This window comes from Oncorhynchus clarkii, chromosome 30, assembly GCF_045791955.1.
Source record: "Oncorhynchus clarkii lewisi isolate Uvic-CL-2024 chromosome 30, UVic_Ocla_1.0, whole genome shotgun sequence".
NCBI classification, from domain to species: Eukaryota; Metazoa; Chordata; class Actinopteri; order Salmoniformes; family Salmonidae; genus Oncorhynchus; species Oncorhynchus clarkii.
Genome location: NC_092176.1, coordinates 47,589,346 through 47,605,950, shown reverse-complemented (window position 1 = coordinate 47,605,950; position 16,605 = coordinate 47,589,346). Strand labels below are relative to the sequence as shown.

At 42.4% G+C, this 16,605-nt stretch overlaps 1 protein-coding gene across 1 annotated transcript in view; it reads right to left on the bottom strand.

The window, feature by feature from the left end:
• LOC139389754 (doublesex- and mab-3-related transcription factor 3a-like) overlaps positions 1-16,605 on the bottom strand; it is a 120,335-nt gene that overhangs the window by 98,756 nt on the left and 4,974 nt on the right. Inside the window, exon 2 of the mRNA XM_071136686.1 lies at positions 3,552-3,573. Coding sequence (XP_070992787.1) covers positions 3,552-3,573 — 22 coding nt within the window. The remainder of the gene's footprint in view (positions 1-3,551; positions 3,574-16,605) is intronic.

The window sequence follows — 16,605 nt, the reverse complement described above, 5'->3', positions numbered from 1 at the left end:
CTTTGTTCTATCCCTGTGTTCGATCCTTCTGTTCTATCCCTGTGTTCTATCCTAGTGTCCTAGCCTTGTGTTCTATCATCCCTGTGTTCTATCCTAGTGTCCTAGCCTTGTGTTCTATCACTGTGTTCTATCCTTGTGTCCTAGCCTCGTGTTCTATCCCTGTTTTCTATCCTTGTGTCCTAGCCTTGTGTTCCATCGCTGTGTCATATCCTAATCTGCTCTTAAAACGATGATGAACGCAATCAGGGCCTCTTTTCCCAGAACCTTAGTAGTCTTGAGCCAGTAGATGCTTTTTTGCCCTTCCGCGTCACTTTAGTCACAAACGATCTCCATTAAACATAGAATCAAGCTGTTTAGGCTACGTGTCTGACTCTAGATAGCTTCATAAGGAAGTTGACTTAAAATACAATGTTACCTAAAAGAATATAAATAGTTACACAAGGAACACATCCACAGTGAATAAATATGAACAATAACGAGGAAGAATAACATGGCTATATACAGGGAGTACCAGTACTGAGTCGTGTGATGTTTAACACTGATGTTAAACAGACATTAACATATTGACAATTGTCTATTCATTTTCTGACAGTGTGATGTTAAACAGTGATGTTAAATGTACCTTAACATTTTGACTATTGTCAATTTGTTTGATAAATATAAGACAAGGCAAGTGCATACATGATCTGTTCCAGGTGGATTAATGGGTTTGAACCTATTCCTGGGTGGATTAATGGGTTTGAACCTATTCCTGGGTGGATTAATGGGTTGTAACCTATTCCTGGGTAGATTAATGGGTTGTAACCTATTCCTGGGTGGATTAATGGGTTTTAACCTATTCCTGGGTAGATTAATGGGTTGTAACCTATTCCTGGGTAGATTAATGGGTTTTAATCTATTCCTGGGTGGATTAATGGGTTTTAACCTATTCCTGGGTGGATTAATGGGTTGTAACCTATTCCTGGGTGGATTAATGGGCTTCAACCTATTCCTGGGTGGATTAATGGGTTTTAACCTATTCCTGGGTGGATTAATGGGTTTGAACCTATTCCTGGGTAGATTAATGGGTTTTAACCTATTCCTGGGTGGATTAATGGGTTTTAACCTATTCCTGGGTGGATTAATGGGTTTTAACCTATTCCTGGGTAGATTAATGGGTTTTAACCTATTACTGGGTAGATTAATGGGTTTGAACCTATTCCTGGGTGGATTAATGGGTTTTAACCTATTCCTGGGTGGATTAATGGGTTTTAACCTGGGTGGATTATTATTCCTGTGTGGATTAATGGGTTTAACCTATTCCTGGGTTTTAACCTATTCCTGGGTGGATTAATGGGTTTTAACCTATTCCTGGGTGGATTAATGGGTTTGAACCTATTCCTGGGTATGGGATTAAATGGGTTTTAACCTATTGAACCTGGTGTGGATTAATGGGTTTTAACCTATTCCTGGGTGGATTAATGGGCTTCAACCTATTCCTGGGTGGATTAATGGGTTTTAACCTATTCCTGGGTGGATTAATGGGTTTGAACCTATTCCTGGGTGGATTAATGGGTTTTAACCTATTCCTGAACCTATTCCTGTGTGGATTAATGGGTTTGAACCTATTCCTGTGTGGATTAATGGGTTTGAACCTATTCCTGGGTGGATTAATGGGTTTTAACCTATTCCTGGGTGGATTAATGGGTTTTAACCTATTCCTGGGTGGATTAATGGGTTTGAACCTATTCCTGGGTGGATGATTGGGTTTAATGGGTTTTAACCTATTCCTGGGTAGATTAAATTCCTGGGGGTTTGAACCTATTCCTGGGTGGATTAATGGGTTTTAACCTATTCCTGGGTGGATTAATGGGTTTTAACCTATTCCTGGGTAGATTAATGGGTTTTAACCTATTCCTGGGTGGATTAATGGGCTTCTGTGTGGATTAATGGGTTTTAACCTATTCCTGGGTAGATTAATGGGTTGTAACCTATTCCTGGGTGGATTAATGGGTTTGAACCTATTCCTGGGTGGATTAATGGGGTTTAACCTATTCCTGGGTGGATTAATGGGCTTCAACCTATTCCTGGGTGGATTAATGGGTTTTAACCTATTCCTGGGTGGATTAATGGGTTTTAACCTATTCCTGGGTGGATTAATGGGTTTTAACCTATTCCTGGGTAGATTAATGGGTTGTAACCTATTCCTGGGTGGATTAATGGGTTTGTAACCTATTCCTGGGTGGATTAATGGAGCTTGATCTATTCTTTGTAGTATTCTTGGTGTCCATTGATTGGGTCTCAATGTAGGCTGTTAATGTTGCCAACCTCAAATCAAATCAAATCAAATGTTATTGGTCACACACACATGGTTAGCAGATGTTAATGTGAGTTTAGTGAAATGCTTGTGCTTCTAGTTCCGACAGTGCAGTAATATCTACAATAATCTAACAATTTCACAACAACTGCCTTATACACACAAGTGTAAAGGAATTAATAAGAATATGTACATATAAATATATGGATGAGTGATGGTACAGAACGGCATAGGCAAGATGCAGTAGATGGTTTAGAATACTGTATATACATATGAGATGAGTAATGTAGGGCATGTAAACATTATTAAAGTGGTGTTATTTAAAGTGACTAGTGACATCTTTATTAAATCCATTTATTAAATGTATTAAAGTGTCTGGAGTTGAGTCGGTGCGTTGGCAGCAGCCTCTCTATGTTAGTGATGGCTTTTTAACAATCTGATGGCCTTGAGATTGAAGCTTTTTTTCAGTCTCTCGGTCCCAGGTTTGATGCACCTGTACTGACCTCGCCTTCTGGATGATAACGGGGTGAACAGGCAGTGGCTCGGGTGGTTGTTGTCCTTCATGATCTTTTTGGCCTTCCTGTGACATCAGGTGGTGTAGGTGTCCTGGAGGGCAGGTAGTTTGCCCCCGGTGATGCGTTTTGCAGACCTCACTACCCACTGGAGAGCCTTACGGTTGTGGGTGGTGCAGTTGACGTACCATGCGATGATACAGCCTGACAGGATGCTCTCGATTGTGCATCTGTAAAAGTTTGTGACACAACAGTGGTAGGCCTGATCACCGACAACGATGAGACAGCCTATAGGGAGGAGGTCAGAGACCTGACTGGGTGGTGCCAGGACAACAACCTCTCTCTCAACGTGATCAAGACTATGGAGATTATTGTTGACTACAGGAAAAGGAGGACCAAACGCGCCCCCATTCTCATCGACGGGGCTGTAGTGGAGCAGGTTGAGAGCTTCAAGTTCATTGCTCTCCACATCACCAACCACCATCATGGTCCAGACACACCAAGACAGTCATGAAGAGGTCACGACAAAATCTCTTCCCCCTCATTAGACTGAAAAGTTTTGGCATGGGTCCTCAGATCCTCATAAGGTTCTACAGCTGCACCATCGAGAGCATCCTGACGGGTTGCATCACTGCCTGGTATGGCAACTGCTCTTCCTCTGACCGGAAGGCGCCACATAGGGTAATGCGAACGGCCCAGTACATCACTTGGGCCACGCTTCATGCCATCCAGGACCTCTATACCAGGCGGTGTCAGAGGAAGGCCCTAAAAATTATCAAAGACTCCAGCCTCCCTAGTCATAGACTGTTCTCTCTGCTACCGCACGGCAAGCGGTACCGGAGCGCCAAGTCTAGGTCCAAGAGGCTTCTGAACAGCTTCTACCCCCAAGCCATAAGACTCCTGAACATCTAATCAAATGGCTACCCAGACTATTTGCATTGCCCCCCCCCTCTTCTACGCTGCTGCTACTCTCTGTTAATATCTATGCATAGTCACTGATGACCCATTGACCCATTGTATGTTAGTCATGTTTCACTTTTTAAAAAACAACAACAATAATGAGTAGTTCATACGTGTATGGATCTGATGTGTCACTTCTTTTTCAAATCGGACATTATATATTGGAGATATAATCGATTTATACTTCTGAGCTACACTTGCACCATAAAAATATGAAATAGAATGTTGTCCAGGCTTAACATACATTACCAGTCAAAGGTCAAGAGTTTGGACACATCTACTCATTCAAGGGTTTTTCTTTACTTTTACAATTTTCTACACTGTATATTAACGTTGAAGACAAAACTATGAAATAACACATGTAGTAACTAAAAAGGTAATGAAGAAATCAAATATATTTTATATTTCAGATTCTTCAAAAGTAACCACCCTTTACCTTGATGACAGCTTTGCACACTCTTGGCATTCTCTCAACCAGCTTCATGAGGTAGTCACCTGGAATTCATTTCAATTAATAGGTATGCCTTGTTAAAAGTTTATTTGTGGAATTTCACTATACACTATACACTGTACAATGTAGAAAATAGTAAAACAAATAAAGCAAAACACTTGACTGGTACTGTATATATACACTGTATGTACACTATATATACAAAATAATCTAGACACCCCTTCAAATTAGCTACCTGCCCCAATGCATAGTGCCAACTGTAAAGTTTGGTGGAGGATGAATAATGGTCTTTGGCTGATTGTCATTGTTGGGCCCCTTAGTTCCAGTGAAAGGAAATCTCAACGCTACAGCATACAATGACATTGTAGATTATTCTGTGCTTCCAACTCTGTGGCAACAGTTTGGGGAAGGACTTTTCCTCTTTCAGCATGACAAAGCCCCCGTGCACAAAGCGAGGTCCATACGGAAATGGTTTGTTGAGATTGGTGTGGAAGAACTTGACTCGTCTGCACAGAGCCCTGACCTCAACCCCATCAAACACCTTTGGGATGAATTGGAACACCGACAGCGAGCCAGGCCTAATTGCCCAACATCAGTGCCCGACCTAATGAATACTCTTGTGTATGAATGGAAATAATTCCCCTCAGCAGCGGTCCAACATCTAATGGAAAGTCTTCCCAAACCATCAGCTTGCTTTTATGAAAATTGTGTTCAACAATGCCAAAAATGCTTTCAATTTGACTTTTGCTTTCAAAAGCAGCTAAAAATATACAATATGTAAGATTGAACTTCATAGCCACTGAATTATAACGTGCATGATAAGGAAATACTACACACACTAGAATGCCCTTTAAGCCAATCAAAATGATTATTCAACAATGCATGGTATGAATATTAAATAGCCTAAACAGGATATGAACATTTAATTTGAACTTGTTCTCAACTAGCCTACCAGGTTAAATAAAGGTGAAAAAGTTCAAATCCAGCCAGACAATTGATATATAGCGTTTCTCAACTAAACCAATTGCAATATGCCTACACACACTCAACCTGCTGGGTGACTGGATGACCCACCTGCTGGGTGACTGGATGACCCACCTGCTGGGTGACTGGATGACCCACCTGCTGGGTGACTGGATGACCCACCTGCTGGGTGACTGGATGACCCACCTGCTGGGTGATTGGATGACCCACCTGCTGGGTGACTGGATGACCCACCTGCTGGGTGATTGGATGACCCACCTGCTGGGTGACTGAATGACCCACCTGCTGGGTGACTGGATGACCAACCTGCTGGGTGACTGGATGACCAACCTGCTGGGTGACTGGATGACCCACCTGCTGGGTGACTGGATGACCCACCTACTGGGTGACTGGATGACCCACCTGCAGTGTGACTGGATGACCCACCTGCTGGGTGACTGGATGACCCACCTGCAGTGTGACTGGATGACCCACCTGCTGGGTGACTGGATGACCCAACTCCAGTGTTGTTTGGATGACCCAACTCCAGTGTTGTTTGGATGACGCAACTGCTGTGTTGTGTGAATGACCCAACTCCAGTGTTGTGTGAATGACCCAACTCCAGTGTTGTGTGGATGACCCAACTCCAGTGTTGTTTGGATGACCCAACTCCAGTGTTGTTTGGATGACGCAACTGCTGTGTTGTGTGAATGACCCAACTCCAGTGTTGTGTGAATGACCCAACTCCAGTGTTGTGTGGATGACCCAACTCCAGTGTTGTGTGGATGACCCAACTCCAGTGTTGTGTGGATGATCCAACTCCAGTGTTGTGTGGATGACCCAACTCCAGTGTTGTGTGGATGACCCAACTCCTGTGTTGTGTGGATGACCCAACTGCTGGGGTGTATTGATTTGGTTTTTAATTTGATTTGTAGTTGGTTTGTTGATGCTGGGATGTTGAGATATGACCTAGTGAGTGGGTTAATTATCCCGCCAAAACCAGAAGGTCAACGTGATCCGTCAAACTCATGAATGAGGACTATTGCATCTGTCATAAGTCTATCAGTGCAGCCATTGCTGAGTGGAATTAGGCCTACTTTTCAATGGACAAATGGGAAAGGTGTTGTGGCTAACCAAAAACTGAGTAAAAAGATGACGTTTCTAATTATCCAATCAGGTTAAATAGAAGTAGCTATCATAATTACATATTATCTCAGTTATTAACAATTGTAAATCCTTTTATTTAGCATATTACCCCATATATGCTACATAACATTGGCTAATTTAACTAGCTAGCTATTTCACTGTGCTGTGTGTGGTAGCAGACATGTAAGAATTTGTTAAAGTTTGGTATGTCCATTGTTTCACGTAAACTAGGTTTCTCTTTCTCTTTGGCTAGGTAGACCAGCTACAGATGTTACTTAGCTAGGCCTATTCCCTGTCTCTGAGTTGTAATGTAATATGGTTGGTAGCTAGACTGAGGTAAAGTTGGAATTATATTCACAGATTCAGACATTCAACAGACATTCAACAGACATTCATCAGACATTCAACAGACATTCAACAGACATTCAACAGACATTCGCCAAAAGTAAATGAAAAATTCACCGTTTGTCACTGAATCATCACACTAGATATTATTTATTCTATAAATGTCTAGTATACTTTTACAACCTTTGTTTTGAGTCGAAATTCCAGTTTTGACTTGATAGAAATACATAAAATCTATAAAATGCTATTTGAAACGGTATAAATCAATAACTAATTCACTGTTTGTCACAGAAACACAAAACTAGGTATGATTTATTCTAGGAATGTCTGGCATACTTTTATAACCTTCGTTTTGAGGAGAAATTCCAGTTTTGATTTGATATAAATACATAACATCAATAAAATGCCATTTAAAGCTATGTAAATCAGTAACGTTTTCACTAATTATGACATAATCGTCAAACTAGGTATGATTTATTCTATAAATGTCTAGTATACTTTTAAAACCTGTCTTTAACCTTTCCGTCTCTGTCCAGTGTCTGTGTTCTTTTGCCCATCTTCATATTTGATTTTTATTGGCCAGTCTGAGATATGGCTTTTCTTTGCAATTCTGCCTAGAAGGCCAGCATCCCGGAGTTGCCTCTTCCCTGCTGACGTTGAGACTGGTGTTTTGCGGGTACTATTTAATGAAGCTGCCTGTTGAGGACTTGTGAGGTGTCTGTTTCTCAAACTAGACACTCTAATGTACTTATCCTCTTGCTCAGTTGTGCACCGGGGCCTCCTACTCCTCTTTCTATTCTGGTTAGAGCCAGTTTGCTCTGTTCTGTGAAAGGAGTAGTACACAGCGTTGTACGAGATCTTCATTTTCTTGGCAATTTCTTGCATGGAATAGCCTTCGTTTCTCAGAACAAGAATAGACTGACGAATTTCAGAAAAAAAATCTTTTTGTTTCTGTCCCTTTTGAGCCTGTAATCGAACCCACAAATGCTGATGCTCCAGATACTCAACTAGTCTAAAGAAGGACAGTTTTATTGCTTCTTTAATCAGAACAGCAGTTTTCAGCTGTGCTAACATAATTGCAAAAGGGTTTTCTAATGATCAATTAGCTTTTTAAAATGATAAACTTGGATTAGCTAACACAATGTGCCATTAGAACACAGGAGGGATGGTTTCTGATAATGGGCCACTGTACGCCTATGTAGATACAGTGCCTTGCGAAAGTATTCGGCCCCCTTGAACTTTGCGACCTTTTGCCACATTTCAGGCTTCAAACATAAAGATATAAAACTGTATTGTTTTGTGAAGAATCAACAACAAGTGGGACACAATCATGAAGTGGAACGACATTTATTGGATATTTCAAACTTTTTTAACAAATCAAAAACTGAAAAATTGGGCGTGCAAAATTATTCAGCCCCCTTAAGTTAATACTTTGTAGCGCCACCTTTTGCTGCGATTACAGCTGTAAGTCGCTTGGGGTATGTCTCTATCAGTTTTGCACATCGAGAGACTGACATTTTTTCCCATTCCTCCTTGCAAAACAGCTCGAGCTCAGTGAGCATTTGTGAACAGCAGTTTTCAGTTCTTTCCACAGATTCTCGATTGGATTCAGGTCTGGACTTTGACTTGGCCATTCTAACACCTGGATATGTTTATTTTTGAACCATTCCATTGTAGATTTTGCTTTATGTTTTGGATCATTGTCTTGTTGGAAGACAAATCTCCGTCCCAGTCTCAGGTCTTTTGCAGACTCCATCAGGTTTTCTTCCAGAATGGTCCTGTATTTGGCTCCATCCATCTTCCCATCAATTTTAACCATCTTCCCTGTCCCTGCTGAAGAAAAGCAGGCCCAAACCATGATGCTGCCACCAACATGTTTGACAGTGGGGATGTTGTGTTCAGCTGTGTTGCTTTTACGCCAAACATAACGTTTTGCATTGTTGCCAAAAAGTTCAATTTTGGTTTCATCTGACCAGAGCACCTTCTTCCACATGTTTGGTGTGTCTCCCAGGTGGCTTGTGGCAAACTTTAAACACTTTTTATGGATATCTTTAAGAAATGGCTTTCTTCTTGCCACTCTTCCGTAAAGGCCAGATTTGTGCAATATACGACTGATTGTTGTCCTATGGACAGAGTCTCCCACCTCAGCTGTAGATCTCTGCAGTTCATCCAGAGTGATCATGGGCCTCTTGGCTGCATCTCTGATCAGTCTTCTCCTTGTATGAGCTGAAAGAGGGAGGGAGGGAGGGACGGCCAGGTCTTGGTAGATTTGCAGTGGTCTGATACTCCTTCCATTTCAATATTATCGCTTGCACAGTGCTCCTTGGGATGTTTAAAGCTTGGGAAATCTTTTTGTATCCAAATCCGGCTTTAAACTTCTTCACAACAGTATCTCGGACCTGCCTGGTGTGTTCCTTGTTCTTCATGATGCTCTCTGCGCTTTTAACAGACCTCTGAGACTATCACAGTGCAGGTGCATTTATACGGAGACTTGATTACACACAGGTGGATTGTATTTATCATCATTAGTCATTTAGGTCAACATTGGATCATTCAGAGATCCTCACTGAACTTCTGGAGAGAGTTTGCTGCACTGAAAGTAAAGGGGCTGAATAATTTTGCACGCCCAATTTTTCAGTTTTTGATTTGTTAAAAAAGTTTGAAATATCCAATAAATGTCGTTCCACTTCATGATTGTGTCCCACTTGGTGTTGATTCTTCACAAAAAAATACAGTTTTATATCTTTATGTTTGAAGCCTGAAATGTGGCAAAAGGTCGCAAAATTCAAGGGGTCCGAATACTTTCGCAAGGCACTGTATTCTGCCGTTTCCAGCTACAATAGTCATTTACAACATTAACAATGTCTACACTGTATTTCTGATCAATTTGATGTTATTTAATGAACAAAAAAAAAGCTTTTCTTTCAAAAACAAGGACATTTCTAAGTGACCCCAAACTTTTGAACAGTACTGTATGTTATTCTTAGTTTTCCTGTGGAATGCCCATGTTGTGTCACGACTTCCGCCGAAGTTGGCTCTCCTGCCTGTTCGGGCGGTGCTCGGCGGTCGTCGTCACCGTCCTACTAGCCACCACCGATCCCTTTTTCGTTTGTCTGTTGGTTTTGTCTTATTAGTTTCACCTGTGTGTATTTTAGTTTAATTGACGTCCTTATATGTAGTAGGTTGTCCCGCCCTTGTTTTGTGCGGGATTGTTTGGATTCATGTATTTTGGTTAATACGTGTGTGTTATTTTCTCCGGTATATTTTTGATCCTGTGTTGGATTATTTCACCCTGTATGTTGGGTTGACCGTGTTTGGTTCACCGGAGAATAAAACTGTTGATTCACTGTAACCTGCTCTCTGCGCCTGATTCCACCCACCTTGATAATACGTGACAGAATCCTGCACCACCTATGGAATCAGCAGGAGCAGCCGCATCTCCTCTCCCATCGATGGAGGAGAGAGTCCTCCACCACACCAGCGTGCTTCACCGGATTGGTTCTGCCATGGACCAAATGATGGAGAGGATGGATCGATGGGAGAGGAGTCGCCTTCCCACATCATCGCTAGCACCCCCTTCTCCAGCACCTCCTGTTCCTGCGACCACATCTGGCTCCGGGGCTCTTCGGTTGACACTCCCACGGGAGTCTGACGGAACGGCGGCTGGGTGCCAGGGTTTCCTCCTTCAACTGGAACTATACCTGGCTACCGTGCGTCCTGCTCCCTCCGGAGAGGAGAGCGTGAGCGCCCTCGTCTCCTGCTTGACTGGGCGAGCCCTCGAGTGGGCCAACGCAGAGTGGAATGGTCCGGACTCGGCGAGGGATAATTACCCAGAGTTCACCCGCCGATTCCGAGCTGTTTTTGACCATCCACCAGAGGGTCGGGCGGCGGGTGAACGGCTGTTCCACCTGCGTCAGGAGACGAGGAGCGCACAGGACTTTGCTCTGGAGTTCAGGACCTTGGCCGCAGGAGCAGGATGGAACGACAGGGCCTTGGTCGATCATTTCAGATGCAGTCTCAGGGAGGACGTCCGCAGGGAGCTGGCATGTCGGGACACCACCTGCACACTGGATGAGCTCATTGACTTGGCTATCCGTCTCGACAATCTGCTGGCTGCCCGCGGGTGTTCGGATCAGGCCCTGTCGTTTCCACTTCCCAGCCCTCCTGCCCCTATCCTTATGGAATTAGGAGGGGCGGCTTCGAGGGGGACCGGAGGAGGAGTGTCCTCCTGCACCAGTTGTGGTCGACGAGGGCACACGTCAGACCGGTGCTGGAGGAACTCTTCTGGGAGTCGGGAGGACAGGCGGAGCACTGCTCGATCACCCCAGGTGAGTAAGCACCAGACTCACCCAGAGCTTCCTGTCGGTCATGTGTATGCATTGACTTCTTTCCCTGGGTTTTTTCCCTCTCTACAGCATAAGGCGCTAGTCGATTCAGGCGCAGCTGGGAATTTCATGGATCGTGGGCTTGCGTTAAGGCTAGGGATTCCCCTGGTGTCGTTAGACCAACCTTTCCCCGTGCACTCCTTAGATAGCCGACCATTAGGGTCAGGAGTAATTAGGGAGGCTACGGTGCCGCTGGACATGGTAACGCAGGGGGATCATAAGGAGCAGATTAGTCTGTTCCTTATAGATTCACCTGCGTTTCCAGTGGTGTTGGGGGTTCCCTGGTTAGCTCAACACAACCCGGTGATTTCCTGGCGACAGGGGGCTCTTAAGGGGTGGTCAGAGGAGTGTTCAGGTAGGTGTAGAGGAGTTGCCGTTGGTGCGACTACGGTGGAGAGTCCAGACCAAGTTTCCACCGTGCGCATTCCCTCTGAATATGCCGATTTGGCTATCGCCTTCAGTAAAAAGAAGGCGACCCAATTACCACCTCATCGTCGAGAGGACTGCGTGATAAACCTTCTGGAGAACGCTGCACTTCCTAGGAGTCACGTGTATCCATTGTCCCAGGAGGAGACGGTAGCGATGGAAACATATGTTGCTGAATTGCTGAGACAGGGGTACATTCGGCCCTCCGCATCACCCGTCTCCTCGAGCTTCTTTTTTGTGAAGAAGAAGGATGGAGGTCTGCGTCCGTGCATTGATTATAGAGGTCTAAATTCCATCACAGTGGGGTTTAGTTACCCACTACCTCTCATCGCTACGGCGGTGGAATCATTTCACGGGGCGCGCTTCTTCACAAAACTGGACCTGGACGTATAATCTGGTGCGTATCCGGGGAGGAGATGAGTGGAAAACTGCACTTAGTACTACATCTGGTCATTATGAGTACCGCGTCATGCCATACGGGTTGAAGAATGCTCCAGCCGTCTTCCAATCTTTCGTAGACGAAATTCTCAGAGACCTGCTCGGGCAGGGAGTGGTAGTGTACATCGATGACATCTTGATCTACAGTGCCTTGCGAAAGTATTCGGCCCCCTTGAACTTTGCGACCTTTTGCCACATTTCAGGCTTCAAACATAAAGATATAAAACTGTATTTTTTTGTGAAGAATCAACAACAAGTGGGACACAATCATGAAGTGGAACGACATTTATTGGATATTTCAAACTTTTTTAACAAATCAAAAACTGAAAAATTGGGCGTGCCGGGTCGTCCTCGAGGACGGTGGCGGCGCGCTGTGGGGGCCGTGCGTCAGGGGGGGGGGGGGGGTACTGTCACGACTTCCGCCGAAGTTGGCTCTCCTGCCTGTTCGGGCGGTGCTCGGCGGTCGTCGTCACCGTCCTACTAGCCACCACCGATCCCTTTTTCGTTTGTCTGTTGGTTTTGTCTTATTAGTTTCACCTGTGTGTATTTTAGTTTAATTGACGTCCTTATATGTAGTAGGTTGTCCCGCCCTTGTTTTGTGCGGGATTGTTTGGATTCATGTATTTTGGTTAATACGTGTGTGTTATTTTCTCCGGTATATTTTTGATCCTGTGTTGGATTATTTCACCCTGTATGTTGGGTTGACCGTGTTTGGTTCACCGGAGAATAAAACTGTCGATTCACTGTAACCTGCTCTCTGCGCCTGATTCCACCCACCTTGATAATACGTGACATGTTGATCCTCTTGGTTGTCTTGGTCCTCTTGATCCATCCACTTGTCTTCTTTGTTAGTCAGGCCTGACCCCTACATCCCGTAGTTTTTTCCTGTAATCTAATTTAACATGACTGAAGATGCAGAAGTTTATGCCAGGCCCCTTCTAATAGGGTATAACAGACTTGTTAGAACTTTGAAAAAACACCCTCTAAATAGACTACATGCCCTCTATCAAGTCAAAACAGGAACTTGTCTTCAAAACAAAGGTTGTGAAAGTATGCTAGACATTTATAGAATAAATCATACCTAGTTTGATGTTTCTGTGACAAACAGTGAATTAGTTATTGATTTATACCGCTTTAAATGGCATTTTATAGATTTTATGTATTTCTATCAAGTCAAAACTGGAATTTCTACTCAAAGCAGAAGGTGGTAAAAGTATACTAGACAATTCTATAATAATGAATAATTATGATTCTGTGACAAACTGTGCATTTTTCATTGATTTTTACATTTTTAAATGGCTTTTGGCAAATGTCTGTTGAATGTATGTTGAATGTCTGTTGAATGTCTGATGAATGTCTGTTGAATGTCTGTTGAATGTCTGTTGAATGTCTGTTGAATGTCTGATGAATGTCTGTAGAATGTCTGATGAATGTCTGTTGAATGTCTGTTGAATGTCTGTTGAATGTCTGATGAATGTCTGATGAATGTCTGTTGAATGTCTGTTGAATGTGTGTTGAATGTGATGAATGTCTGATGAATGTCTGTTGAATGTCTGTTGAATGTGTGTTGAATGTGATGAATGTCTGATGAATGGCTGATGAATGTCTGATGAATGTCTGATGAATGTCTGTTGAATGTCTGATGAATGTCTGATGAATGTCTGTTGAATGTCTGATGAATGTCTGTTGAATGTCTGTTGAATGTGTGTTGAATGTCTGTTGAATGTGTGTTGAGTGTGATGAATGTCTGTTGAATGTCTGTTGAATGTGTGTTGAATGTGATGAATGTCTGATGAATGTCTGATGAATGTCTGTTGAATGTCTGATGAATGTCTGTTGAATGTCTGTTGAATGTGTGATGAATGTCTGATGAATGTCTGATGAATGTCTGTTGAATGTCTGTTGAATGTCTGATGAATGTCTGATGAATGTCTGATGAATGTGTGTTGAATGTCTGTTGAATGTGTGTTGAATGTCTGTTGAATGTGTGTTGAATGTGTGTTGAATGTGATGAATGTCTGTTGAATGTCTGTTGAATGTCTGTTGAATGTCTTAATCTGTGAATATAAAACCAACGTTACCTCAGTGCTAGCTAGCTAGACCAGCTAGAGATATTACTTAGCTAGGCCTATTCCCTGTCTCTGAGTCCACAAAAAATGGTTGCTAGCTAGCTAGTTGGCAAGGTTATAACTATTGCTTTTATGGTGTTTCAGTTGCTGTATGATTTGTAACCTAATTGTATCTATGAGTTAGCTAGCTAGTCTCAGTCTGGGTGCAGACACAGTTACTTTAGGTAGCTATCGCTAGCTAGTCTCAGTCTGGGTGCAGACACAGTTACTTTAGGTAGCTATCGCTAGCTAGTCTCAGTCTGGGTGCAGACACAGTTACTTTAGGTAGCTATCGCTAGCTAGTCTCAGTCTGGGTGCAGACACAGTTACTTTAGGTAGCTATCGCTAGCTAGTCTCAGTCTGGGTGCAGACACAGTTACTTTAGGTAGCTATCGCTAGCTAGTCTCAGTCTGGGTGCAGACACAGTCACTTTAGGTGGCTAAAGTTAGCTAGTCTCAGTCTGGGTGCAGACACAGTTATTATAGGTGGCTATAGCTAGCTAGTCTCAGTCTGGGTGCAGACACAGTTATTATAGGTGGCTATAGCTAGCTAGTCTCAGTCTGGATACAGACACAGTTACTTTAGGTAGCTATCGCTAGCTAGCTAGCTACATATTGATATGAAAGGAGTGTCTCAAATGTTCATCCAAGTTTAGGCAATCCATTTTGACTCTCCGCTTAAATGTTTTCATCTTTGTCCCCCAGATAGTAAAGGTGGCATGGCCCTGGGGGTGTTTCTCCTACCACCAGTGCAGGTACAGTCCTTCAGAAAGTATTCATACCCCTTGACTAATTTCACATTTTGTTGTGTTACTGCCTGAATTCCAAATGGAATGAATATTTTGTTTCTCACCAATCTATACACAATGCCCCATAATTACAAAAAAAAACATGTATGTGTTTATTTTTATTAGTGAATAAAATGTTTTGAAAATAAAATACAGAAATAAGTATCTACATCAGTATTCACACTCCTGAGTCAATACTTCTGGGTAACTCTAAGAGCTTTCCACACCTAGATTGTATAACATTTGCACTCTGTACCGAGACAGAGTCAAGACCGAGACCAGAAAAATGTGTGTCCAATTCAAGACCATGTTAGTAATTGTGTCAAATCAGTACCTTAATAAAAGTAGAACATGTCCAGTATTTCTATGTTCATATTTCAGAACAACATGTGGATTCTGCAGACATTCAGAATGGTGATCCACCCTATAAATTGTCACTAACCCAAACGCGTGTATAAATGATTAAAAAAATACTAAATATGTTACAGCTTTTCCCTACCAGTAAAATCAAGAACATTCTGTAACACTTTACTTGATATCCAGCGTCATAACTATGTCATAATGGGTCATAAAAGCTGCCATAATATTGTCATAACCGTGTCATGACCGATATATTTACACCTTTCGTTTGAAAGTTTGTATCTTAAATCCTTTGTTGTTGTTATAATGAATTCTTTACAGTCATGTTTTTTTTTTTCATCAATTATGACCATCATGATCATATCAGCCAGATAGTCCTATCACATACAGGCCCTTACATCAGTCCTCAGTCACGAAGAGGGTGTCTTGTCGTGCTCCTGAAATCTGCTTCTGCATTCATACCAGTCATCAGAAACAGAGCATTGGGGTAGGCGCATGTCTGACGTCAACATGTGCGCAATAACAATGTTAATTTAATCTGGTCAATAAATATATGTACATATAACATACTGTTGACGTGTAGGCTATGGTGTAATGGGATGTTTTGCCTTGTGTGGCAGGTTCTGTGTGTTTTGTCACTCTTATGTAGGTGTCATAACCAGACATAAAAGAAAGCAATATATGTCACAACAGGTCTAAATATGTGTTATGACCATATTATAACAGTTACGACAAGTTATGTCAGCTGTTATGAAGTAATATGACATGGTTATGACTTGACTGTGTCATAACGTTATGATACTGGGTGTCAACTAAAATGTTACGGGAAATTCTTACAAGCAACAAAGTTATGGGATATTACTTTTACTTTTTGCCCAACTGACCAAATTCACACAAATGTGTGTTATAGATCTGTCATTCTCATTAAAAGCCAGTCTAAGAGGTAGATCGGTTCTATGTGCACTATTTCTATGCTTCCCGTTCTTATTTTTTTGTTGCTTTTTCCATCTTTTACTTTGGGTTTTGTAAACCAGCTTCAAACAGCTGGAAATACTATATTTTTGGTTTTCGAAAATATATTTCACAGTGGTTTAGATCGTACAATGATTCTCAAAACTATTCTTGCTTGTTTTGTCATAGAAACTGAAATTAACTATTAGAGTTTTTGCAACCAGGAAATGGCGATTTCTGCATGGTGCACCTTTAAACGAAAGCAAAGGACAGTAGGTAACTAAGGTTACGAGAAAGGAAGGAAGCCCATGTTTCAATAGTCAATAAAATATTAATATGTCATGAAAGGAGTGTGGATGCACACGGTTCCTCCATAATCTCTGACATGCTCACGGTTCCTCCATAATCTCTTGACATGCTCACGGTTCCTCCATAATCTCTGACATGCTCACGGTTCCTCCATAATCTCTTGACATG